Below are 27,790 nucleotides of genomic sequence, written 5' to 3'. Positions count from 1 at the left end.
CTATGGTCAACAAAATCATCATGAACACAACAACAGTGTTTGTTCTGGGATAGACTTTCTGATGTCTCATTCCAAAGCAAAGAAGGACTGAAAAATCCAAACCGAGAAATGTTTCTCCAAAACAAACTCTCTATTGTTTGAACGATCTTCTTCTTAGCTGCATGAAAGTGCTTGACGGAGTTATTTTTAACTGGGGACAGAACATTCATTCTGGGAAGTGGTCGGATCCCTGATTTTGTAACGAGCAGAAATACATACTGTTGTAAGACTAGGCCAACTTGAGTACTCCCATCAACATTTAGGTGCGGGATCATCAACAGACGGTTCATTTTACAGTTTTCAGGAATTAAAATCTTCTAGTTGCAGTGCAGTCTTGAATCTGGATCACCTGGATTCATGCAAGATGGCACAGGGTGCTTGTCATCATCTACATAGAGAGTTAGCTTTTTTTGCCCATGCACAATGTTTCTTTATAAATAATGAAGCTGGATGATACCAAATAGATTCTATTGCTTTATTGACTATTACTTTAATTACACAATGTTAGCCATATAGGATGATTAAAAAAACAACTAATATTTTTGGAATATGAACATTCTATTAACTGATACAAACCTATCCCATCTTTCTTATAGTAGTGAATTTTCAGGTCGCACACAATCAGTAATTTATATTCCAAATACAACGATCACTTTTGTGTTAATCATCCAGTAGAGTTCACAGGTTCCTATTACACAAGCTCATGTACTTAAAGAATTTTAGCACAAAAGCTGATACAAATATGAAAGTGTGCTCAGTCGAATGGTTAATGAGGTGCTAGAGGTGAGTGTCGGCGATGGGTATTCTCCTGAGTTCCACGATCTGGGAGTCAGTCAAGGTGCCCCCCTCCTGGCTGCCTTGGCCAGATTCATTATCACTGATACTGAGACCAGCACCTGCCACAGAAATAGAATGAACACAAAAATCCAAACCATTAGTGCTGTGAATTCTTAAGAATCAATTTACATTAGGTCCAGACCTGTTTATTTCTATTATATGAGTAAAAAATGAGCACTACCTATAGAAGATATTATTAATACCTAACGGTTATGAAACTACCTTTTACATTTCTTTTGATAGTTTTTTAAAATCTACAGATTCATTTCTAAAGACACACATTTGGGTTCTCAATCTTTATTGTTTGTTTCCACACAGTGGACAGGTGTAACCTACTACCAATAATATAATTCCTCAACTGAGGGCTCAGCAAAATAGAAGATCAGTCAGGTTATTAGACTTTTTCAGCAGGGCTGTAGGATTTGCTGTTATAAAACATACAGGCCCCGATTTCACATGCACTGAGTTGGGTAGGTCCATCAGTTGAGACTGAGCGTTGGGCAGTGATCTGAGAAGAAAGACAGGCATGTGAGAACACCTGGAGTCACATCAGTGCCCTGGAGACATTGGCTCTGAATGATTAAGATCTGATCCTAAGATAAAAATAATTACGTAACACAGTGCCAAAATAGATCTACACAGGAATTCCACCACGGTGGCTGTTAACTACAGACAGGGCCCAGAATCTGTTTTGAGGAAGCTCCATTATTTGCTTTTTTTTTAACAACTCAGATAATTGAGAAAACTTAAAACTATGCTAGAGTAACACTTTGTTCTTTTCTTTTTCTTTCATATTTCTAGAGAACAATGTTCTTTTCTTTTGTAGTAATGTTCAGAGGGACACATAAAACTCTCATTTTCTCTCTATGCGCGCACACACGCACACACAATGGGGATGTGGTCATAGGGCGTGCTGGATGAATCACCAGAGGTTACCAGGGCCAGACCCACTAGACTCTGCAAACAAGGAGGAAAGTGAAAAACCGGTTGCTCAGGCAGCTGGGATTTCCCTTTCTGTCTGAGACGAAGAAAAGGCAGTTCTGCAGAGTTGACAGTTACGGGAAAATGGTGAATTAGCTTCAACTTAGCCTATTTGGAGATGGAAGCCAGAGCCTACTAGTGACCTTCTAGCCAAGCCCTCCCTCTTCTGGGTCTCTGACCTTTGCACTCTCCTGTTAAAGGCTGCTGTGGAAACTCCACTTCCTCCCTTTGCTTCTGTGACATGGTACTTGCCCATGTCATCCTCTGATGTGCTGGCTCTTTCTAGATCTCTTTTGCTTTCTCATTCGTCTATTCCTGCTGCCTCATTTCTGGAGGCCTCGTCTTCTGCCCTACCTCAGGGCCTGCAGGATCTTCTTGCCTGCACTTCTCCTAACGTCTCACTAGGGTTTCCAAGCTCAGGACATGGAGCAGCAGGTCACCTCCTTTTTATACTATGTTCTTACGCTGGCACCTCTGCCTGGGGTGCTCTTTTCACTTCCCACCTCCTTCATCTGGCTGCTTCCACTCTTTCTACCAATATAAATTTGGCTATCCCTGGAAACATGATGATTCTCGTTTAAAATTTCTGACTTTTGCACTGGATTATGTCCTTCCTATCTTTCTGTCTTCCTAGCTCATAGGACAGCGCTCAGTACATTGCAGGTGTTCAGTAAAAGTCTGCTGAATGTAGTAATAAGCTGTGCTCTGCATCCTAAGTCATGAACCTGCCTATTCCATCTTGTTGCCTGTTCTGTTCCTCTGGTCTATTCTGCATTCCACTGCCCTCTCCTCAAAAATAAGCATTAGTTCCTATTGCCAGTTGCAGTGAGTTGAGAACCCTCTGCTTTGGCTTTCAAATCAGTCCTTAATCTGTCTCTAGCCTATCAAATAGATGTATCCCCACCATTGCCTTTTGGAGCTGGAGGACATAAAATATGAAAAGTCCTCATCCCTGACAAAATTATTAATCATGTCCCCTTTATTCTCTCACACTGTGCAGGTTTCGATGATAAATTTAATAATACTCCAATATATAATGTATACATAAGCCATAAAGCAAAATGCTTAACAGACACCCATAAACTCTTTCTTCAAGAACCAGAATATTGACAATGACAATGTATTTTCAAAAATTTCATAAGTTGCGGCCTGGTGCAGAGGTTCATGCCTGTAATCCCAGCACTTTGGGAGGCTGAGGTGGGTGGATCACCTGAGGTCAGGAGTTCGAGACTGGCCTGGCCAACATGGTGAAACACTGTCTCTAATAAAAATACAAAAATTAGCCGGGGGTGGTGGTGGGTACCTGTAGTCCCAGCTACTTGGGAGGCTGAGGCAGGAGAATCGCTTAAGCCTGGGAGGCAGAGGTTGCAGTCAGCTGAAACTGGGCAACAGAATGAGACTCCATATCAAAAAAAAATTTAGTAAGTTGCTAATATTTAACAATTATAATACATTTCACATTTAAAAAAATCAGATTTCTGGTTTCTCTTGAACAAAACAAAAGAGAGGCAACACGGCCTGCATTACAAAAACAAAAAACAAAAAACCATGGACCAGGCAGTCCCCTTCAGTTTGTTTCTATTTTCACCAAGACCCTTTCAATCATTTATGAAACACCATAAATAATGGTTGGCCCTGAAGCATAAATGCTTGGCCTCTGAAGGTAACATCTGTGTCTACCTCCAGGCCTTCGAAGGACAAGGCCCATGCTTCTCTGCCAGGAACAGGTGAACCGTGTTATCTGGAAGAACCTCAGTGAATTGGTAAGATAGCGGCCATTCTACAAGGAGGTGACTGAGGCCCTGGGGCCTGTAGCAAGGAGGAGCTAAATATGGAAGCCCTAGGGAGGAACAGAAAGAACCCCATGATTAGCCTCAGGGAAGAGTGAGGCCGAAGGATTTATCTAGTACCAACTCCCAGTGATTTCAGTGTCTGCCTACTCTAGATCCCACTAGGAATGCTATCATAAAGCATGTGATGGCAACTTGGACAAGACACACTAGAAAGATGAGCTCTGCGTTACTGAAAGCATGCTGAGCTTATTTAGCAACTCAAGACATGTGAGCGTGTTCTAGACTCCTCTTGAGTCGCCACATCTACCTGACCCACCTCATCATGCTCCTTCCCAATTTCTTCCCAGTTCAAAAAAATGCACGAATACCCAAATACTCATCCCTCACTGAGACTCAGAAAGGGCATATATTACACACAAGTAACATGCCGAGACCTGGGAGCACAAACCAGGTCTCCCATCTCTGCAATTCATTAAGTGAATTGCATTAAATGAATAGGCAGGTAGTTTGCAGTAAGTATCCTGATTTTCTGAAAGGTGTTTTCGTGCGTAGATTTCAAACCAAAAGTTTAAGAAAAATCCAGCGACTGTGATAACAAGAACACTTTTCTTTGGTGAACAGAACAGGCAATCAAAAAGGAACTAAAAGTAATAATTTACACTCATCATGGGCTTCATGTTTTCCTAACATTTTAACGTGCTTTGGTTAGGATAGAGTGATTATCAGTCCTTTTTTACAGATGCAGGGACTGAGTGAGGATCAGAGGTGCTAGTTGAGTGGCCCAAATCAATGTGACACTGATCCAAAGACCATAACCCTTCTATCTTTTACTGAGGAAAAAATTCAAAATCTTTCAAAATTCCGCTGTTCCACTTTGATTCTCACCTAACTTTGTTTAGTAAACTAGGCTGCAGAAGTTCTTGAAGTTAAATAAGTCATTGTGGTTTGATGTGATATCTTGTAAAGAGAAATTTAATGATGAGTTGGGGAAGTCTCAGTATTTTGGGCCTGGATTCTGAATGTTTTCATTTGTGTTCAAGGACTTGTCATCTGTTTTCTTCTAACTGAAAAATAAATCATTTCTAGGTATCCGATAGGGAAATGTTTACCATGACATTTGTGTCATTGGCATGGGATAACACCAGGAAGCTAGGGGACTGGGGATGGTGGGGAATCAGGTTAGTCACTCTGGGAGAAGCCCCACTGAAGAAAGTCTTCTTTCTAAGCCCAATATGCTCCAAGCTTGACATTTTCAGGAATCTTGTCAACTTGGGATCAACATAGAAATGCCAGTACTCAAGGAACGCCTTGTTAAGAATGTAAATAGAGACATTCTTTTCCATCCTACCCTCACCCTGAGTCTGGGTTCTAGTTTGCTCTGAACCTTCTCCTCTTCCCTAAAATGAAGGCTGTCCCAGGGTGACTGTTCCATTCTCCTAAAGTCCTGGCTGGGGACACTGATGATACATTAGACAGCTCTATTAAAAAAAAAAAGATAATAATAATCAGGATACCACTAGTCTAGAACTCAGTGTCTCATTTGCCTGTGGAAAGGCCGATGCACTTCAAAAACAACTAATTGAAGGACACTATGCCATCTTTTTTTTAGATTGAAATGTGGATTTCTCAAAGAAAGTCAAATATTTTATCTTAGAAATTAAAAATGTCAATAGTGTTTTCTTTTTCTAAATTTCAAAAATTTAATATGGTTAAAATTAGATTGAAAAAGAAGTCCATGAGTAGTTTATGGGCCAGGTCTTCTATTTTACATCAAACTATTTTAATATACTTGCCTTTAATATAAGTTTGAAGTATGCAACAAAGTAGGCGCTAACACAGGGCCTTCAAAAACATTGTCTTGCTCACATCAGGATTCAACTGTAGCTGTTAAACATGAATTTGGAGTCTGCTGACATATCTGTAAATGCTTGTAAAGAAGTGATGATGTTTTCTAATCTGGAAACTGACTCCTTAGCTTTCTCTCTTAGAGATATAGTCTTTTTCATGGTTAATCTTCACATAATTAAAAAGAGAATGCCTTAGCTAAAGAGATTTAGGTCTCCTGCTTGCCACTTAGAGAAATGGCATTCTGACATTAAATCTCTCTATTGCACTCAGTAAAGACATTCTACCTACTGAATTAATATAAGCATTTTAGTATGTGCTTGAATTTTTGAACATTATTCCTAATTGAAAGATGAAGAATGCTAAGTGAGATTAAAAGGGCACAGGAAATGTTATCAGTGGCTATTGAAAGGCCTACTTAGTCATTCTTCCTGAATCCCATGTATGCATCCATCCATCTTTCCATCCATCCATCCATCCATCCATCCAACCATCCATTCATCCATCCAGTATGGAGCATCAACTGAGATACTCAGCACTGTTACATATCCAGGGATACTGAGATGAATCCTGATTTTTCAGAACATAAGCTCTGGCCCAGGACTAGGCCAGATTCTTATTTCTACATATTCATCTGGCCACCCTTCCTGCTTCTATGTGGAATGTGCATTGGACCATGCTTCCTATTCTTGTGACCCACCTGCTCATTTGTGACTTATTAACCTCTGTCTTGATTATTATACACTCTCCAACAAGTATTTTAGTGCATAATATCCTATTAGGGGAAGGGAAGTGCATAGAACAGACCTGATTAACAGGTGGTACAATTTAAGAAGGACACACAAATCACTTTTCATCAGATCCTACCACAGTGTCTGAAGTCCCACAATTAAAAATGAACTTTTTCCACCTTGTAGGCTTTGGTTTTTAAGAGTTTTCTATTCAGATGTTAAAACCACAGAAAAAGCTTTTATCTTCTACTTGTTTATAGTATACTTTGTTATGAATGATGCTATAGCTAAGAAAGGAGGAGGTTAAACAGAATGGATATTGAATGTCAAAGGTCATTTTTGCCTTAGATTTCCAGTGTTCTCTAAGGTTTTCTGCAGATGTAAGGAGAGATTGGAGGCCTGCCAGAAAGCCTAGGACATGGGCAGAAATTAGTGGCTCCCTGTCACATAATCTTAAGTAGAAAATTATCAGATACAGGTAGAAACAGTTATTTGAGAATAAGATAATCTTTGCAATGTAGGATTTTTGAAGTAGAAGGAAAAATAGGAGTTTGTTAGCCCAGTTATTATAGATGAAAAGATGTGGTTAACGATTTGGCTAAAGTCAGTGGTCTATGTGGGAGCTGGCTTCCCCTCATAATCCAATGCTGTACATGGCTCCAGGTCAGTGCCTCTGCAGGATGTAAAGCACCTGAAGTAGAAGCCTTCAAGCTGGGATTCCTTTAACTTGTGGTACATGATGCCTTTTCAAGGGGTACAAAGTAGTATGGAAGGAACAGCTTTAAGGGAATACATTCCCAGATCTTGAATTTCCATCTCTATTACTCTGATGAGTCTTTTTCATATTTGACAGTCATTTATCAAAACAGATGTTTTTATTACTCATGTTGGTTTGTTGAACTGTACAGTAGGAATAATTATAACAGTATAAAAGAAATTTTGAACACTTTAGAGTCTTATGGACGCAGAAAAAAATTAAGTTCTAATTTAAAAATATGTTCTGTTGGAGAGAAATATGAGCAAAATGAATTTCAAGTGTAAAATATATTACAGTAGGATAAAATTCTGTGGAGAAAGTAGAATGGAAATATAAGTTTGAAGAGAAGAGAAAGTGATGTCAAATTTCCAATGATTAAAAAAAATCCTGTTCACAGATTTTAAAAATGAATAACTAGGTATTACATTGCTAAGGTAATTAGCAAAAAGCCTTTGGGTTAGTTTAAAACAATAATGTAAAATTTTTTTTTTCCAAACACCAAAGCGTATGATACAGTGGAAATTACATTATTTGATACTATTTAAACTCATTATGAAAAACTTCAGATGTTTATTTAAACATATGCAAAAGGCTACATGGCTTTTAAAAGTTGTTTAGGGGTTCAAATGAAAGAGACATGGAAGACCCACTGTTTCCAGTACTCGACTTGAAGTGGTCCATAGTGAAGGTGGACCTGAGATAGATCAAGGTTTGCAAACTCAGATGTCCTAGCAGCCAAGGAGGTCTGCATAAGCCAGTGACATGGGCCTAGCAGGCACTAGACAATAGAAGAGTTCATGTCCAAAGAGGCTGCTATTACTCAGTTCCAAGCAAGCAGTGCTGTGCTCGACTTCAAAGACTCTGTTGCTAGATTTTTCTAGAAATTATAGATTTTTAGAAACTATCTCTAATTTTTCATATTGGCTCAAAAAATGTTAAGATGTTATAGGGATAAAACAAAGCACTTTGTTGGGCTGAATCTGGCCTTACGGGTCAATTATAACTGCTGTAGATGGAATGGCATGTAGACAGATCCTTTATTTGACCAGATTCTACGAGGGAAAGTGCTCAGTAGGTGGTACTTGATTACTACCGTACTTTTTCTAAAAATATAGGGAACCAAGTGTTAGAGATGGTTATTTTGGTCTTTTAAAGTATTTATTTCCTAGTGAGTTCAGGGAACTCTAAAGGAATGCTAAACCAAATCTATAAGTAAGCAAGACATTCCTTACATTCTAGAACCGAATGCACTTCATAGTTGTTATATAAATATAATATCTAATGTAATATAGATCTAATTTAATTATGTTCCAAGAATTCACTTTATGTTTCCGGTGTCATAACTTCAACAACTGTGACACTGTAGCAGTGAGGACATAATCTGCCCTGAGAATTACTTGTAGTCTGAAAGCCCCTTTTGAGCCCCAACGCTAAGGAACGTTTTATGCGACCAATCATTTCTTCCTTCCTGAAACTCCTTCCTCTTTGCTTTTCTTTCTGAACTTGCTACAGTTTCTTTGTGAGACTGTTGTCTAATTCAATTTTTAAATGATGGTATTATCTATAAAATTCTTGTTTTCCTTCCTTCTCCTCTGATTTCCTTATCTCTTTTCCTTTCTTCTCTTCTCTCTCCTTCTATTCTCTCAGATCAAACTTTTTTCATCTCTATAGCTTCAAATATAGTCTCTGTGCTGATGCATTTCAAATCATTCCCTTCCACCCTGGTCCCTCGCCTAAGATCCAAGCCTGAATATTTAGGAGCCACCAGGCCTAATGTTCAAATCTGAACTCATCAATTTCCTCCTGCAAACAAATAAAAAACAAATGCTCTATATACTTTTCCTTCAGTCAGCCATTGTGGTGAGAAGCATGAACTCTGGCAGATTGTCCCTGAGTTTTTCCTCAGCATTCCTCTTGTTGGGAAGCTCATCTTCTCATTTTTATTTCCACTCTCCAGATTTGAGGCCTTAACCTCATTCTTTTGGAACACTGTAAAAACCTCCTAGCCTTTCTGATGTTGCTTCTAAATTTATTTCCTCATGCTTTCATAGGAGTTATTTTGCCTCAAAAACCAATAGGAACATGTCATTCCTTTCCTCCAAAACCTACATGGCTCACTATGCTCTATAAAAATTTCACTCTTTACCCACGGCACCCGAATAGAATTTAAATATTATGCAAAATGTCAGTGACTGTTCTGCTCCCCAAAATGAATGTATTGCTAGTGTTCTGGAAAGACCAGGTTAAATTAAGCAAGTGGGTTTCCTTGGTCTAGAACATTTTAGAGCTCCTAAAATGCTCATGTGAATTGTGAATCTCTGCAATTTCCCAAATATACTGGGTCAGGGATCCTCCCATTGAGGAATGACTATGAATAGCTAAAGGAGGGTGTTTGCTGAAACCCAGCTGGGGAACTAAAGTAGATTATTGATGGTGCCAGCAAGCTACCCATCAGGCCTGTCTTCTGCTGCCTGGCTTCTCTCACCCTCTGCCCCTGTCACACTGCACCACTGGTTCTCCTGAAACAGGCGACACTCTGGTAAGCCTCTGGACTCCTGCTCATTCTATCCCCTCAGTCCCTAATGCCTTTTCCTCCATTCTGTACTTGTTTAAAACCTATACATTCTTCAAGAATTAATAGAGAATTTTTTGTTACCTCTTCATCTCCTCAGTAATTTATGACTTTGTCCATGACTTTATTCTTTCTTATGTCATGTTTGTGTGAATGTCTATTTTTCCTAGCAAACTCTTGTAAGCTTCATTGTTTAAATTCATCCATTCATTCAGGATTTGACAATATCTAGCAAAGGTTATTCGAAGCACTGTTCTGAAAACAGGGTTGAGTTCTTATTCCTTTTGATAGTGATATGATTTGGCTGTGTCCCCACCCAAAATCTCATCTTGAATTGTAAGATTCAATTGTAAATGTACAATTCAATTGTAATTTTAATTGTATCCTCATATTCTCCACGTGTGGAGGGCAGGACCAGGTGGAGGTAATTGGATCCTGGGGGCAGTTTCCCCCATGCTGTTCTCATGATAGTGAGTGAGAATCACGGGGTCTGATGGTTTTATGAGTGTCTGACATTTCTCCTGCTTGCACTCACTCAGTCCTGCCACCCTGTGAAGAAGATGCCTGCTTCTCCTTTGCCTTCTGCCATCATTGTAAGCTTCCTGAAGCCTCCCCGTCCATGGGGAACTGTGAGTCAATTAAACCTCTTTCCTTTGTAAATTACCCAGTCTCTGGTATTTCTGCAAAGCAGTGTGAGAATGGACTAATACATATAGGATTTGCCATTCCTAACAAAGCACTTGAGAGGCAGTTGTGGCACAGCGGCTGAGAGCACCATCTCAGGACCAGGCGGCCTGCATCTGCTTTGTGCCACCGCCATTTCTTAACTATGTAAGCTTGGACAAGTTATAAAATATGATACATGAAAGTATGCTGCTATTCTTAGGAATTTTGGAGTATTTTTCAAGATATAATGCAAAATTTTAACTTCATAATAACAAAGAAAAATATTTTAGCAAAGCAATATACTTTATGTCAAACAATAAAATTATAAGAGAGTAAAATGCACTTCTGAATAAATATTTCAATAACTTCAACTGGGCATGGGCATATCTTCTTGCTTATGTGGATATCTAGAAATTGAAAGTTCACTGGGATGTTTATAAGTGTCAGTTCAACATTTTTCTGAGGAAAAACGATTTTTAAACTCCGTATTTGATTTGAAAACAACTCAGATTGCTTTTTGGTTTTCTTTCAATGTTCAAAATAGGATTTCTGACCAATCAAATATCCACTATATTTATATGATGAACGCAGTTATAATTTAGACCCACTGGAAAGAATGATATCCACTAACTGTTCCCCCCAGGAGCATGTGACCTTTAATCAGGTGGTTTCATGGTCTTTTATTGCCTTAGCATAGTTCTAGCATCATATGTTGATGAGTTGGGACCTTTAGGACTATGTTCCTCTCATTCTGTAAGAATTATCCACTGGGGTCAAAGTGCAGTGGGACTGAATATATAGGAGGGTCAATGAATTATTGTATGTGGTAGCACTTGGAAATTATAGAACTATACCATGCTCATTATGTTGCCTTTGAAAGTTTCTGCTTCAAAGGCACTCCATAAGAAGGTCTCTTTGGCAGGCCAGAGACAAAACTCCCTCAGTGAGATCTCTATCTACTGTCTATAGCAATCTTAATAGTATATTGGTGTTCTAGCAAGAGTCCAGGACAGGGATATTTACATTTACTTAGAGTATGCCTTGTTTGAAAGCAACTTGTAATTATTTTTAGGTGGTGTTATATTTGATGCCAAGGACAAAATATCCTAGAGTTTTCCTGGAATTAGGAATGGGTCATGAGAATCAAGATGTGCTAAGGGTGACTGACAGTACTTTTGGAACTTTATGGGAAGAAAATATAAATTGTAACATAGCAAGAGTGCCTAGTTCTAATGTGGCTCATACGTACCAGTTTTTAATGCAAATATTAAATCATCAAACTCCTGGGACTCCTCATCAGCTGTCAGTGACCCCTGGCCATATCCTCCAGAGGATGGGAACGTGGCTCCATTTTGTGGACTTGGCTTTAAATCAGGGCTGGCCTGACTGGCCTGTTGGAAGGATGCTCTTTCCCAGTCAGGTGGCACCTGTTTGGATTGGGATGGGGGAGAAAGAAACCATAATATGAATACATATGCATTCACGATGAAACCCACATGAACAATTGATCTCGGCCTCTCCTTACAAAGACCTTGTTAAAAGGTGGTTACATCATTTTGAAACTAGACCTTTATTTACTTATAAATTTATTTTTTGTAGAGATGGAGTCTCACTACATTGCTCAGGCTAGTCTTGAACTCCTGGGTTCAAGAGATCCTGCCTCCACCTATCATAGTGTTATGATTACGGGCATGAACCACCATGCCTGGCCTTAAATTCTGGTGTGAGGATTGCTTGAGTCCAGGAGTTAGAGACTAGTCTGACAAAATGGGGAGACCCCATCTCTATGAAAAATTTTAATATGTAAAAAATTAGCTGGTGTGGTGGTGTGCACCTGTAGTCCCAGCTACTCAGGAGGCTGAGGTGGGAGATTCACTTAAGCTCAGGAGTTCATGGCTGCAGTGGGCTATGATCATGCCACTGTGCTCCAGCCTGGGTGACAAAGAGACATCCTGTCTCTACAAAACAAAACAAAACCTTAATTTTATCTTTATTATTTAGAAAATTATGTGTCTCTCTGAGACAATTTAATCTGGTGATTCTAAACAATGTCTCTATTTGAATTACTTGTAGATATCTACGCTGTCATGTGTGGGGAAAGAAAACTAATTTTTAACCCAGTGAATACACGTTTTGGTAAGACGCGTGCAAAGAAAACTCTGTTAAAAAATATAAGAACTGGAGGAGAATTCTCCTAATCCTTTATCTAAAATGCCACACAGGATTTTAAATAGCAGGTATCTATAAGGACATACTAAATTGAGAAAAATACTTTTATAGCATTCCTCCTTGTTTTTGATTGAATAATTAAAAAGATAGCTCTATCCCGGAATGATTAAATATATTTACATCCCTCTAGGTTACTCATAAACAACCCCTTAATCCTTCCTTTCCTATACTTTCCCTTCTCTGCATGGCTTTGTAGAATGTCTCTGATAGCACCTCACTGACAGCTGAATCAGCGCCAATTCTAAGCCCCTGAGGAATGCAGAGCACACTTCAGGCTTTGCTCTTGCACAAAACCCAAATGAGCACTCAAGTGGTGGCTCTGGCCCAAGAACTGAACTGGACTGTTACAGCTGCTGCCTACCAACATAGGGTGTTCTGAGAGACAGCAAAGACACTTCATTTCTGAGAACGGTGACCTGAGAACTTTAGATATAAACTTGAGAGGAAAAGATGAAACCTTAAAAAATTTCACTAGGAAGTTGAACATCTAGACCAGCAGTGTCCAGTAAAACTTTCTGCATTGATACAAATGTGTTATGTCTGTGTTCTCCAATATGGCAGCCACCAAAGGCATGTGGCTGTTGAGCACTTAAAATGTGGCAAGGGTGAATGATAAACTGACTCTTTAATGTTGCCTAATTTTAGTTTAAATTTAAATAGCCACATGTAGCTCATGGTTATTGTATTGGATAGTTCAGATCTAAATAAATGCAAGACTGAGCAACCATTCAAAAAAATTTTTTTAAAGATTCATTTCTGAATTCTTGATCCTAAAAAATCCCCGTTTCCATTGGACCTGCTGTGATGAAATAAGTCTATTTAAAGAACTTTGGGGACACAGAAATGGTACTAGATTTCCAAAAATTTAAGGACACTATAGATAGAGCTTGATTTTTAAAGACTGTACTTGAATTTATCTTATAACTGAAATTTTGTAGCCTTTGACCAAAATCCTTCATTTCTTCCACCCCTTGCACCTGACAACCACCTTTCTACTTTGTTTCTGTTACTAGTTAATAATTATTTATATTAAAATTTCTCATTCAAATTAAAAATATATATATAGTACTTGAATTGTAGACATTTAACTTAATTTTAACCTAACATAAATAAAATTACTTTCTATATTGCTATGAAGGACAAAAGGTATCTCTGGGCAGGTAGGTTATCAGTCTATTGATCTATCTATCTACCTAGCTATCTATTAATATAAACTGTTTCCTTTTCAGACAGATGTACCTTCATTTCCTGCCATTTTTCAGGAAGTAAACACAAATACTGTTTCCCTTGGCCCTTTAATATATAGAGGGCAATACAAGCTCATAAAAAAATAGTAACCAAACACATCTTGGACACTGCAGAAACTTTTAGGGGCCTTTGTTACTATCTCCTCCTGACCAAAGGAATTCAGGGATGTTTTAAAATGTGAGCAGTGGCCTGACTGCTAGGGGAAGCATTACTGACAAGCTGGTGGCAAAGGCATTCACGTACAGGAAATCAAAATGATGTGGACAGAATGCAGAGGGCAGTGGGAGGTAGATTTGTACAGAGGAAATCCTGGCTAGATTTTCCAACAGTGTTGCAGAAGCACTCTTCTGAGCTTTTTTTCTAAAATATTTTCTGGTATTTGAATTGAAAAGAGGTTTGGCTTAATTTCTTTTCTCTGTTGGGATTAAAGTAGTGAATTGGAATGGGTGGAGGAAGAGAGCTATGAAAGTATTTTTAGGAAAAATAGCATCTTAAGAACCATTTCCTTGGTAGACTCAGTCACTGGCACACCAAATTAGAAAGATTTTGAAGAAAGAAATGTCAGATTATACTCTATCTGATTACCCAGTACAAATTGCTGGTCAGTCTAGTTCACAGGGTGAGGAAGAAAAATAATTAGATAATGGGTGTGACACACACACACACAGAGTCAGAGAATGAAAGGGCAAGGGCAGATACCTCCTCCATAGCACTGATGAGATTCTGGGTGGACTTGCTGATTTCCCCTCCAGCAGGAGGCATTCCACTCCCGGGCGTGAAAAAGGCTGTGCTGGGTCCTGGATGCCCATTCATTTCCACAGTGTAACTGGCCTTCATGGGGCAACACATTTGGTTGTGGAAAATGAAATAAACCACAAAAACATAAAGTCCCTGTAAAAAAAAAAAAAAAAAAAAGAACATCAGCATGTCAAAAGAAGTCCTACTACCATAGCTGAAGAATAAACATGGTTGTTATTAGTCCATTCTCATCCTGCTACAAAGAAATACTCAAGACAGTAATTTGTTTTTCTTTCTCTGGTTTTTCTTTTTTTTTTTTTTTTTTTTTTTTTTGAGATGGAGTTTCACTCTGTCACCCAGGCTGGAGTGCAGTGGCATGATCTCAGCTCACTGCAACCTCAGCCTCCTGGGTTCAAGTGATTCTCCTGCCTCAGCCTCCCAAGTAGCTGAGACTACAGGCGTAAGCTATCACATCTGGCTAATTTTTGTATTTTTAGTAGAGAGGGGGTTTCACCATATTGGCCAGGCTGGTCTCGAACTTCTGACCTCAAGTGATCCCCTAACCTCGGCCTCTCAAAGTATTGGGATTACAGGTGTGAGCCAGTGCACCCAGCCAAGACTGGATAATTTATAAAGAAAGAGGTTTAATTGACTCGCAGTTCTGCATGGCTGGGGAGGTTTCAAGATACTTACAATCATGATTGAAGGTACCTCTTTACAGGGTGGCAGCAGAGACAGAGTGCAAGCAGGGGAAATGCCAGATGCTTATAAAATCATCAGATCTCATGAGACTCACTCATTATCATGAAAACAGCACGGAACTGCCTCCATGAGACTCACTCATTATCATGAAACTGCCTCCAGGATCCAATTACTTCCATCTGGTCCTGCCTTTGACATGGGGGATTATTACAATTCAGCGTGAGATTTGGAGAACACAGAGCCAAACCATGTCATTCCACCCCTGGCCACTCCCAAATCTCATGTCCTTACATTTCAAAACACAATCATGTCCTTCTAACAGTCCCCCAAAGTCTTAACTCATTCAGCATTAACCGAAAAGTCCTAGTCCAAAGTCTCATCTGAGACAAGGCAAGTCCCTTTCATCTATGAGCCTGTAAAATCAAAAGCAAGTTAATTGCTTCCTAGATAAAATGGGGATACAGACTGGGTAAATACACCCATTCCAAATGTGAGAAATTGGCCAAAACAAAGGAGCTACAGACTCCATGCAAGTCCAAAATCCAATAGGGGAGTCATTAATCCCTAAAGTTGCAAAATGATCTTTGACTCCATGTCTCACATCCAGGTCAAGCTGATGCAAGAGATGGGTTCCCATGGCTTTGGACAGCTCCACCCCTGTGGCTTTGCATGGTACAGTCCCTCTTCCAGCAGCTTTTCCAGGCTGGTGTTGAGTGTCTGTGGCTTTTCCAGGCACACAGTGCATGCTGTTGGTGGATAAACCATTCTGGGGTCTAGAGGATAGTGGCCTTCTTGTCACGGAGGCAGTGCCCCAGAAAGGATTCTGTGTGGGGACTCTAACCCCATATTTCCCTACTGCATTGCCCTAGCAGAGGTTCTTTATGAGGGCTCCACCCATGCAGCAAACTTCTGCTTGGGTGTCCAGGCATTTCCACACATCCTCTGAAATCTAGGCAGAGGTTCCTAAACCTCAATTCTTGTCTTCTGTGTCCCCACAGGACCAGCACATACAGAAGCTGCCAAGGCTAGGGGCTTGCACCCTCTGATGCAATGGCCTGAGCTGTACCTTGCCCCCTTTTAGTCATGGCTGGAGCAGCTGGGATGTATGGCAGACAGCAGGAGGGCCCTGGACCAGGTCTAGTATACCATTTTTCTCTCACAGGCCTCTGGGCCTATGATGGTAGGGGCTGTGGTGAAGGTCTCTGGCATGCCCCAGAGAGTCCCTGGAGATGTTTTCTCCATTGTCTTGGCGATTAACATTTGGCTCCTCATTACTTATGCAAATTTCTGCAGCTGGCTAGAATTTATCCCCAGAAAATTAGTTTTTCTTTTCTACTGCATCGACAGGCTGCAAATTTTCCAAATTTTTATGCTCTGTCATCTCTTGAATGCTTTTCTAATTAGAAATTTCTTCCGCCAGATACCCTAAATTATCTCTCTCAAGTTCAAAGTTCCACAGATTTCTAGGGAGGAGGTAAAATGACACCAGTCTTTTTGTTAAAGCATAGCAAGGGTCACCTTTACTACAGTTCCCAACAAATTCCTCATCTCTATCTGAGACCACCTCTGCCTGAACTTCACTGTCCATATCACTATCAGCATTTGATCAAAGCTATTTAACAAATCTCTAGGACGTTCCACACTTTTCCACATTTTCCTGTCTTTTTCTGAGCCCTCCAAACTGTTCCAGCCTCTGCCTGTTACCCAGTTCCAAAGTCACTTCCACATTTGTGGGTATCTTTATAGCAGCACCCTACTCTCTCAGGTACCAATTCTCTGTATTAGTCTGTTCTCATGCTGCTATAGAGAAATACCCGAGACTGGGTAATTTATAAAGAAAAGAGGCTTAATTGACTCACAGTTCTGCATGGCTGGGGAGGCCTCAGAAAACTTATAATCATGCACCTCTTCACAGGGCAGCAGGAGAGAGAAAGAGTGCAAGCAGGAGAAATGCCAGATGCTTATGAAACCATCAGATCTTATGAGACTCATTATCATGAGAACAGCATGGGGAAACTGCCTCCATGATCCAGCTACTTGCATCTGGTCTTGCCCTTGACACATGGGGATTATTACAATCCAAGGTGAGATTTGGGTGGGGACACAGAGACAAAGCATTCCAATGGCTGAAAGCGTCACTGATTCTCCACAAGCATTCTCCAAATTCTACTAAATGCTGAGAATTTATGTAACATGTTAGGAGTCTAGCAACAGACCATGGCAAATTTTGAATGTCACAAAAAATTTAGTCAATCTAATTTAGGAAAACTGACCTCCCACTAACACTTTTTTTTTTTTTTTGAGACCAGGTCTTGCTTTGTCACCCAGACTGCAGTGCAGTTGGAGTGAAGTGGTGTAATCACAGCAGTGGTGCAAGGTGCCTCTCGGGCTCAAGCGATACTCCCACCTTATCCTTCCCAGTAGCTGGTACCACAGGTGTGTTTCACCATCCTTGACTAGTTTTTTATTTTATTTTTTGTCATGTTGCCCAGGCTGGTCTTGAATTCCTGAGCTGAAAAGTAATGCCTACCTTGGCCTCCCATAGTGCTGGGATTACAGGTGCAAGCCACCATACCCAGTTTCAAATTCTTTTCTTGGTAAAAATTTAAGTAATGCTGAAATCTAGCTCTACTAATACATGAAAACAGAATGGCAGAAGTATATCCTATTAGCTGTGCACATTTTGTTTTAGAAAGCAAACTTTTTTCCTTCCAAAAAAGCACCATATTTTCCCATCTATTTCACTTATTTCCATTTTGTTCTTAGCAAAATGTTTAAACTGGGGTACTAATAGTGATCCATTCACATTGCAGATTTCTGGAAGGGCAGCATTAAGCAGGCCTCCTGATTTTATTTGTATATTTCACCTACTTATCTCATTTGAAAATAGAATCACTGGGTAGGGACTCAGAGGAATTCAGTAGATTGCTTAACATTTGGCATGCCTTGCGTCACAGTAAATGTTACATAAGGATAACTCGAGATCCAAGATGGCCGCTTAGGAGGAACTCGGGAATGCAGCTCCGAGAGAAAGCACAGAGGGTGAGTGGACGCCGTATTTCCAGACTGATTTTTACTGCCCACAGACCAGGAGATTCACACGCAGAGAAGCCACACGGGTCGCCAGCACCGCTGGCGCCGCTGGCTTGAACGGCGCAGCCGCTGGGCCGGCACCCTGAGGCAACGGCTCACGGTACAAAGTGAGAGAGTCTGAGTCCCCTATAAGCCAGCAAGGGGAGCTGAAACGGGGAGCCAGGCCAGCGCCACGAATCTCAGAGCCGCGGCTTTAGCCAACGCAGCGGCTCCGGAGGCAGATCAGATGAGACGGTGTCCCCTCTTACCCAGCAAGAAGACCTGAAACACAACTGAAACCGGGACGGTCCAGCTCTGTGGAGGAGGGGCGTTCTCCATAGGCACCCTGCTGTTCTCTACCAAGGCAACCCGCCACTACAGAGACTCCGTCACTACAGGGGCGGGCCAACATATCGGAAGCAGTTCTAACCACACCCAGAAGTTCACACGGAAGCTGGGTGGAGCCCACAGCAGCTTAGCGAAGCCTCTGCAACCTGAGTGTGACTAGGCTGCCACTTTGTGGGCAGGGAAAACAGCAACCGCACAGGGGAACATCATAAAACCGTAACTCCCTGGGACAGAACACCTGGGGGGAAGAGCAGGGGGTTTATGAGTTCTGCCACAGCAGACTTAAAATTACCAAAATCAGAAAGACAACAACTACAAAGTCAACAGGTGGATAAATCCACAAAGATGGGAAGAAACCAGCGCAAAAAGGATGAAAACACCCAAAACCAGAACACTTCTCCTCCTACAAGGGATCACAACTCCTCACCAGCAAGGGAACAAGACTGGTTGGAGAATGAGTGTGATGAAATGACAGAATCAGCTTTCAGAAAGTGGATAATAAGAAACTTCCGTGAGCTAAAAGAACATGTTCTAACCCAATGCAAAGAAACTAAGAACCTTGAAAAAAGACTTGACGAAATGCTAACAAGAATGGACAACTTAGAGAGGAATATGAGCGAATTGATGGAGCTGAAAAACACAACACGAGAACTTCGTGAAGCATGCACAAGTTTCAACAGCCGAATTGACCAAGCAGAAGAAAGGATATCAGAGGTCGAAGATCAACTCAATGAAATAAAACGAGAAGGCAAGATTAGAGAAAACAGGGTAAAAAGGAATGAACAAAGTCAACAAGAAATATGGGACTATGTGAAAAGACCTAATCTACGTTTGATAGGTGTACCTGAATGTGACGAAGAGAATGCATCCAAGCTGGAAAATACTCTTCAGGATATTATCCAGGAAAACTTCCCCAACCTAACAAGGCAGGCCGAGATTCAAGTCCAGGAAATACAGAGAACACCACAAAGATACTCCTCTAGAAGAGCAACCCCAAGACACATAATCATCAGATTCACCAGGGTTGAAATGAAGGAGAAAATACTAAGGGCAGCCAGAGAGAAAGGTCGGGTTACCCACAAAGGGAAGCCCATCAGACTCACTGCAGATCTCTCAGCAGAAACCCTACAGGCCAGAAGAGAGTGGGGGCCGATATTCAACATCCTTAAGGAAAAGAACTTTCAACCCAGAATTTCGTATCCAGCCAAACTAAGCTTCATAAGTGAAGGAAAAATAAAATCCTTTGTGAACAAGCAAGAACTCAGAGAGTTCATCACCACCAGACCAGCTCTACAAGAGCTCCTGAAGGAGGCACTACACATAGAAAAGAACAACCAGTACCAGCCACTCCAAAAACACACGAAAAGGTAAAGAGCATCAACACAATGAAGAATCTGCATCAACCAAAGGGCAAAACAGCCACCTAGCACCAAAATGACAGGATTGAATTCACACATAACAATATTAACCCTAAATGTAAACGGACTAAATGCCCCAATCAAAAGACACAGACTGGCAAATTGGATAAAAAGCCAAAACCCATCAGTGTGCTGTATCCAGGAAACCCATCTCGCATGCAAGGATACACAAAGGCTCAAAATAAAGGGATGGAGGAAGATTTACCAAGCAAATGGAGAGCAAAAAAAAGCAGGAGTTGCAATTCTCATCTCTGATAAAATAGACTTTAAAGCAACAAAGATCAAAAGAGACAAAGAAGGACATTACATAATGGTAAAAGGATCAATGCAGCAAGAAGAGCTAACGATCCTAAATATATATGCACCTAATACAGGAGCACCCAGATACATAAGGCAAGTTCTTAAAGACTTACAAAGAGACTTAGACTCCCACACAATAATAGTGGGAGACTTCAACACACCATTGTCAATATTAGACAGATCAACGAGACAGAAAATTAACAAGGATATCCAGGACTTGAACTCAGACCTGGAACAAGCAAACCTAATAGACATTTACAGAACTCTCCACCCCAAATCCACAGAATATACATTCTTCTCAGCACCACATCACACCTACTCTAAAATTGACCACATAATTGGAAGTAAATCACTCCTCAGCAAATGCAAAAGAACGGAAACCATAACAAACAGTCTCTCAGACCACAGTGCAATCAAGTTAGAACTCAGAATTCAGAAACCAACCCAGAACCGCACAGCCTCATGGAAAATGAACAACTTTCTCCTGAATGTTGACTGGATAAACAATGAAATGAAGGCAGAAATAAAGACGTTCTTCGAAACCAACGAGAATGAAGACACCACATACCAGAATCTCTGGGACACATTTAAAGCAGTCTCTAGAGGAAAATATATAGCAATAAGTGCCCACATGAGAAGAAAGGAGAGATCTAAAATTGACACCCTATCGTCAAAATTGAAAGAGCTAGAGGAGCAAGATCAAAAAAACTCAAAACCTAGCAGAAGACAAGAAATAACTAAGATCAAAGCAGAATTGAAGGAGATAGAGACACGAAAAACCCTTCAAAAAATCAATAAATCCAGGAGTTGGTTTTTTGAAAAGATCAACAAAATAGACAGACCACTAGCCAGACTAATAAAAAAGAAAAGAGAGAATAATCAAATAGATGCAATAAAAAATGACAAAGGGGATATCACCACAGATTCCACAGAAATTCAAACCATCATCAGAGATTATTACAAACAACTCTATGCACATAAATTAGAAAACCTGGAGGAAATGGATAAATTCCTGGACAGCTGCCTCCTGCCAAGTCTAAACCAGGAAGAAGTCGAAACCCTGAATAGACCAATAACAAGGTCTGAAGTCGAGGCAGCAATTAAGAGCCTACCACCCAAAAAAAGCCCAGGTCCAGATGGGTTCACAGCCGAATTCTACCAGACATACAAAGAGGAACTGATACCATTCATACTGAAACTATTCCAAATAATCCAAAAAGAGGGAATCCTTCCCAAATCATTTTATGAGACCAACATCATCCTAATACCAAAACCTGGCAGAGACTCAACAAGAAAAGAAAACTACAGGCCAATATCCATGATGAACATAGATGCAAAAATCTTCAATAAAATAATGGCAAGCCGATTACAACAGCACATCAAAAAGCTTATCCACCATGATCAAGTAGGATTCATCCCGGGGATGCAAGGCTGGTTCAATATACGCAAGTCTATAAATGTAATTCACCACATAAACAGAACCAAAGACAAAAACCACATGATTATCTCAATTGATGCAGAGAAGGCCTTCGACAAAATTCAACAGCCCTTTATGCTAAAAACCCTCAATAAACTAGGTATCGATGGAACGTATCTCAAAATAATAAAAGCTATTTATGACAAACCGACAGCCAATATCATACTGAACGGGCAAAAACTGGAAGCATTCCCTTTGAAATCTGGCACTAGACAAGGATGCCCTCTCTCACCACTCCTATTCAATATAGTACTGGAAGTTCTAGCCAGAGCAATCAGGCAAGAAAAAGAAATAAAGGGTATTCAATTAGGAAAGGAGGAAGTCAAATTGTCTCTATTTGCAGACGACATGATTGTATATCTAGAAGACCCCCTCATCTCAGCCCAAAAGCTCCTGAAACTGATAAGCAACTTCAGCAAAGTCTCAGGATACAAAATCAATGTGCAAAAATCACAAGCGTTCCTATACACCAATAACAGACTTAAAGAGAGCCAAATCAAGAACGAACTGCCATTCACAATTGCTACAAAGAGAATAAAATACCTAGGAATACAACTAACAAGGAATGTAAAGGACCTCTTCAAGGAGAACTACAAATCACTGCTCAACGAAATAAGAGAGGACACAAACAGATGGAGAAACATTCCATGTTCATGGTTAGGAAGAATTAATATCGTGAAAATGGCCATACTGCCCAAAGTAATATACAGATTCAATGCTATCCCCATCAAGCTACCAATGACCTTCTTCACAGAACTGGAAAAAACCACCTTAAACTTCATATGGAACCAAAAGAGAGCCCGCATAGCCAAGTCAATTCTAAGCAAAAAGAACAAAGCAGGAGGCATCACACTACCAGACATCAAACTCTACTACAAGGCTACAGTAATCAAAACAGCATGGTACTGGTACCAAAACAGAGATATAGACCAATGGAACAGAACAGAGGCGTCGGAGGCAACACAACATATCTACAACCACCTGATCTTTGACAAACCTGAAAAAAACAAGCAATGGGGAAAGGATTCCCTGTTCAATAAGTGGTGTTGGGAAAACTGGCTAGCCATATGCAGAAAGCAGAAACTGGACCCCTTCCTGACACCTTACACTAAAATTGACTCCAGATGGATTAAAGACTTAAACATAAGACCTAACACCATAAAAACACTAGAAGGAAACCTAGGCAAAACCATTCAGGACATAGGCGTAGGCAAGGACTTCATGACCAAAACACCAAAAGCATTGGCAACAAAAGCCAAAATAGACAAATGGGACCTAATCAAACTCCACAGCTTCTGCACAGCAAAAGAAACAGTCAATAGAGTGAATCGGCAACCAACAGAATGGGAAAAAATTTTTGCAGCCTACCCATCTGACAAAGGGCTGATATCCAGAATTTACAACGAGCTAAAAAAGATTTACAAGAAAAAAACAAACAAGCCCATTCAAAAGTGGGCGAAGGACATGAACAGATACTTTACAAAAGAAGACATACATGAGGCCAACAAGCATATGAAAAAATGCTCATCATCACTGGCCATTAGAGAAATGCAAATCAAAACTACATTGAGATACCATCTCACACCAGTTAGAATGGCAATCATTAAAAAATCTGGAGACAACAGATGCTGGAGAGGATGTGGAGAAATAGGAACACTTTTACACTGTTGGTGGGAGTGTAAATTAGTTCAACCATTGTGGAAAACAGTGTGGCGATTCCTCAAGGACCTAGAAATAGAAATTCCATTTGACCCAGCAATCCCATTACTGGGCATATATCCAAAGGATTATAAATCGTTCTACTATAAGGACACATGCACACGAATGTTCATAGCAGCACAGTTTACAATAGCAAAGACCTGGAACCAACCCAAATGCCCATCGATGATAGACTGGACAGGAAAAATGTGGCACATATACACCATGGAATATTATGCAGCCATTAAAAACGAGGAGTTCGCGTCCTTTGTAGGGACATGGATGAACCTGGAAACCATCATTCTCAGCAAACTGACACAAGAACACAAAATCAAACACCACATGTTCTCACTCATAGGCGGGTGTTGAACAAGGAGAACACATGGACACAGGGAGGGGAGCACTATACATGGGGGTCTGTTGTGGGGGAGTGGGGGGGACAGCGGGGGGGTGGGGAATTGGGGAGGGATAGCATGGGGAGAAATGCCAGATATGGGTGAAGGGGAGGAAGGCAGCAAATCACACTGCCACGTATGCACCTAAGCATCAACCTTGCATGTTTTTCACATGTACCCCAAAACCTAAAATGCAATAAAAAAAAAAAAAAAAAAAAAAAAAAAAAAAAAAGGATAACTCATGCATTCTTAAAGAGCTGCTGGCCCTTTACATTCTTTTGTGACCCAGTCAAACTCTTGACAATTGCTCTGCTTTCGTCACAGACAGCAACTCAAAATTTGTATTGCTGGTCCCGACATCGCCTACGCTGGCTCTCCTTCATGGTCTCTACAAAAGATCTACTATATACTTCTAAGGGTGTGGTCTATAAAGCTTGGTAATTGTGACCTTTATGCTCAGCCAATAAAATACGTTAAATTGTGCCTCTTGTATCTATTTATCCTGGTACCTATGTTTTGGAAGCAAGTAAGAATCTTAATTAAACAGTTACTAAAATTCTTAAGTTAATACATAAAAATAAAAGCAAGGCATTCAGCTTATTAAAGAAGAAAAGGAGTTAACATCAAGATTTTTCAGAAAACGAAAAGTATCTTCATTTTGTGAAAAATGGCATTCTCCCATGGTTCCTAACATTTCTAAAAGTGTAGAAGCAATCATTTTCTTGTGGGCCTGAAACTTCCATCTGTTGGTATAATAGTAAAAAGTATATTAGAAGATACCCAGGAGCTAAGAATTACAAACAAATTTTATAAAAGTGAAATTAGTGGGCAATGCCAAGGTATGTAGGCTAGCATTTGATTTCTGCTGCCATTTCTGGAATACTGTTATAATTTAGTCCTTTCTCCCCTTTCTACTCGAATGATCCCTTCTCAGGTTGACATCTAATCTGTATTATTAAAATAACACACTTTAAAATCAGTGGTTTATCTGCTAAAAATATTTTTAAGTGTAATTACTCTAACCATGATACAAAAGTAAAGAAACATGTATTTCCTTTTGAATTGGAGTTGTGATTTTGGAAACAATAATAATATTCTAAATAATTATATATGATAATAAGTGAATTAGTTTCATGTGCAAATGACATCATTAGCAGAAACAAATCTTCCTGAAAATACTCACATACATCCAAAACTTTCCTTGTACGAAGAATTTTTCACATGGGTATGACCTAATTACATTGGCTACAGCAATAGACAAAACAGGAAAAAAAAAATAAAACTGTCAGCCTTAAAAATTGTGCAAATGTTACTGATTTATTTCAGGATTTCTCTCAGTGTTGTGAAGTGATAGGGTAAAATCTAGATTGGGAAACAAAATCCAGGCTTTAAAATCCATCTCTAAGGACCTATTTGTTAAAACAGTGCATTTTCTCTCTTATTTGTTTTTGTATCTAGCCTTTTGTGCTTCAGAAAAGGAACTGCCTGCTGAAAATAACTTGCATGTGAAGGCTGCATGTTTTTTTTTCTTAAAAGCATAAAAATATACAGCAAATATTGTGAATCTTTTAGATGTGCCACAGGAAACACAAACGCTTAAAATGGCAAGAAAAGAATGTTTAAATGCAGATCGTATGACATTTGTCTGTGTCCAGCCCAAGCTGGAAAAATATAGAAAATGGACTTTCATTATCCTAAGTACTCAGCTGTGGAGGTTTCTGACCTCAGGATAAAAACAAGTTCCCATTCCAAACACTGAATGTTAAATCTCAGGCTCCCTTTTGTATGCCAGTCTGTGAAAGAATTCTAAGAGAGAATCTGGATTCTCAATCATTTAATCCAGTGTTGCTGATCACTATATTGCATATAGTGGGTAATATATACATTGCCAAGCACTGAGATGTAAGGATGAAATATTTGGTTCCTAATCTCAAGTTACTCACAAATATAACAATATCTTACAATATAACAGCTTAACTGTTTTAGAAGCAGAACCTATATAATCCATCTGTTCTTCCTATTCTTTACCTAGTGAAAGCTTACAGGGAAGAGAATTGTTTCTGTGCATTACCATTTTGATTATTTTGTTGGCTCTCCTACAACAATCATAAAAAATGCTTTCAAAAGTCTTTAGTTAGATTGGCCGAGGTGGCTCACGCCTGTAATCCCAATGGCTTGGGAGACCAAGGTGGGAAGATCACTTGAGGCCAGGAGTTCAAGACTAGCCTGGAAAACTTAAGAGTCTACATCTCTACAAAAAAATAAAAAAGAAATCAGCCAGGCATGGTAGCACACACCTGCCATCCCAGCTACTCAGGATGCTAAGGCAGGAGGATTGCTTGAGCCCAGGAGGTTGAGGCTGCAGTGAGCCATGTTTGCATCATTCCAGCCTGGGTAACAGAGCCAGAACCTGTCTCTAAAAACAAATAATAAAATGTCTTTAGTAATATCTGCACTGACCATACCCACTATTTATGGTAGCGATGGCCCATCTGGAGGAGCTGCTGTGGAGATGTTTACTACAGAGGGGGAGTTATGGCTGGGCTTTGCACTCCATGGGGCTGGGAGTGGGCAGGAGCCCCACCCTTCTGGGTGCCACTGCAGCTGCCCAAGCTGCAGTGCAGACCTGGTCATCCCTGCACTCTCGAGGGCCCAGGAAGCCCCCCTTTGCTCCTGCAGGCTCAGAAGTGCCTGCTCTCACTGCCTGGCCTCTCCACATTCCCAGTGCCTGCTCAAATCTTGGAGCAAAGTTGAGGCCAAGCCCAGGCACTGCTGCAACCCAGCCAGATGTGCACACGCTCAGGGCAGCACTGACATACTAGCTCCCTGCCGCCTCAACCCTCTCCAGACTTATAGAGTGCCAATTAACATGGGAGGGAGGCTGAGGGGGGCGGAGGGCAGCTTAGCACTTGCCTGCAGGCACCCTTCTGCATGAACAGCCTGCGGATCATGAACAGTGGCAGGAGGCAGACAAGCTCTAGAGCAGAAAGGGGCAGGTCCCTGTTGAGGTCCCACCTTTAAGCTGGGAGAGGCCTGAAGCCTAGAGAATAGGCTGCCAGTCCTGCAAACTGCAGTGGGAACTTATGGTGCTTTTTCTGGGCCCACCCATGGCCACTCATAGACCAATCAGCATGCACTTCCTCCCCTCTGCAACCTATAAAAACCCCAGACTCGGCCAGACTTGAGCACTCAATGGGGCGACCTGCCTGCAGAGACAAGCTACCTATTCCAGGGTCTCCTCTCTGCTGAGAGCTGAGCAGATGTAGGGATGACCAGCTGTGGAGAGGAGCACTTCAAGTCTCCTTTGAGCTGTTCTATCACTCAATAAAGCTCCTCTTCACCTTATTCACCTTCCACTTGTCTGCATACTTCCTTCTTCCTGGGCATTGGACAAGAACTTGGAACCTGCTAAACGGAGCTGAAAGAGCTGTGACACAAACAAGGCTGAAACACACCCCTTGCTTGCTATATTGTGGGTGACAAGGAAAGAAGAGTTGCAGCCCTTTGGGGATCCCAGACCTAGGAGTGCCCCCAGCCAGGGCTGTGACACCCTTTTTTGGGCTCTGTGGTTCCTGGCATTTCCAAGCTTCTGGGTATGACCATGTTCCCTGGTGCCAGCTGTGGAAGCTACTTGTGGGATGCCTGGTCCAGGCACAGCCTTACAGGGAGCCAGTGCCTGTGGCGGTGCGCTCCACCACTGCGTGAAGTGGCCAGACCCCATACTTGCTCATTCACACACCCCTTGCCACTCCACTCACCCTTGGCAGGTATGGGATCCAGGCAAGTAGCACCAGCTAAGAGTAGTCTGCCAGGCTGAGCAGGCCCAATGGGCCTGAACAAAACTCGGGCAAAGGTGTCACTGGCCACAGAAGTTTCCAGCTGGCAAAGTGAAACCCCAGGATCCTGTAACACTATGACCAATTCTGTATTTCTTCTGATTCAAG

At 40.8% G+C, this 27,790-nt stretch overlaps 1 protein-coding gene across 1 annotated transcript in view; it reads right to left on the bottom strand.

Moving 5' to 3' along the window:
* Nucleotides 1–500: 500 nt before the first annotated feature.
* ADGRV1 (adhesion G protein-coupled receptor V1) overlaps nucleotides 501–27,790 on the bottom strand; it is a 556,842-nt gene continuing 529,552 nt past the window's right edge. Inside the window, exons 88-90 of the mRNA XM_064376126.1 lie at nucleotides 14,398–14,589; nucleotides 11,471–11,648; nucleotides 501–935 (exon numbers count right to left, since the gene is read on the bottom strand). Of these exons, the coding sequence (XP_064232196.1) occupies nucleotides 817–935; nucleotides 11,471–11,648; nucleotides 14,398–14,589 (489 nt within the window). The 3' untranslated portion in view covers nucleotides 501–816. The remainder of the gene's footprint in view (nucleotides 936–11,470; nucleotides 11,649–14,397; nucleotides 14,590–27,790) is intronic.

This window comes from Aotus nancymaae, unplaced genomic scaffold, assembly GCF_030222135.1.
Source record: "Aotus nancymaae isolate 86718 unplaced genomic scaffold, 86718_ANA_hifiasm-v0.15.2.pri h1tg000014l, whole genome shotgun sequence".
Lineage (NCBI taxonomy): Eukaryota > Metazoa > Chordata > Mammalia > Primates > Aotidae > Aotus > Aotus nancymaae.
This window is presented reverse-complemented; position numbering and strand designations above follow the sequence as displayed.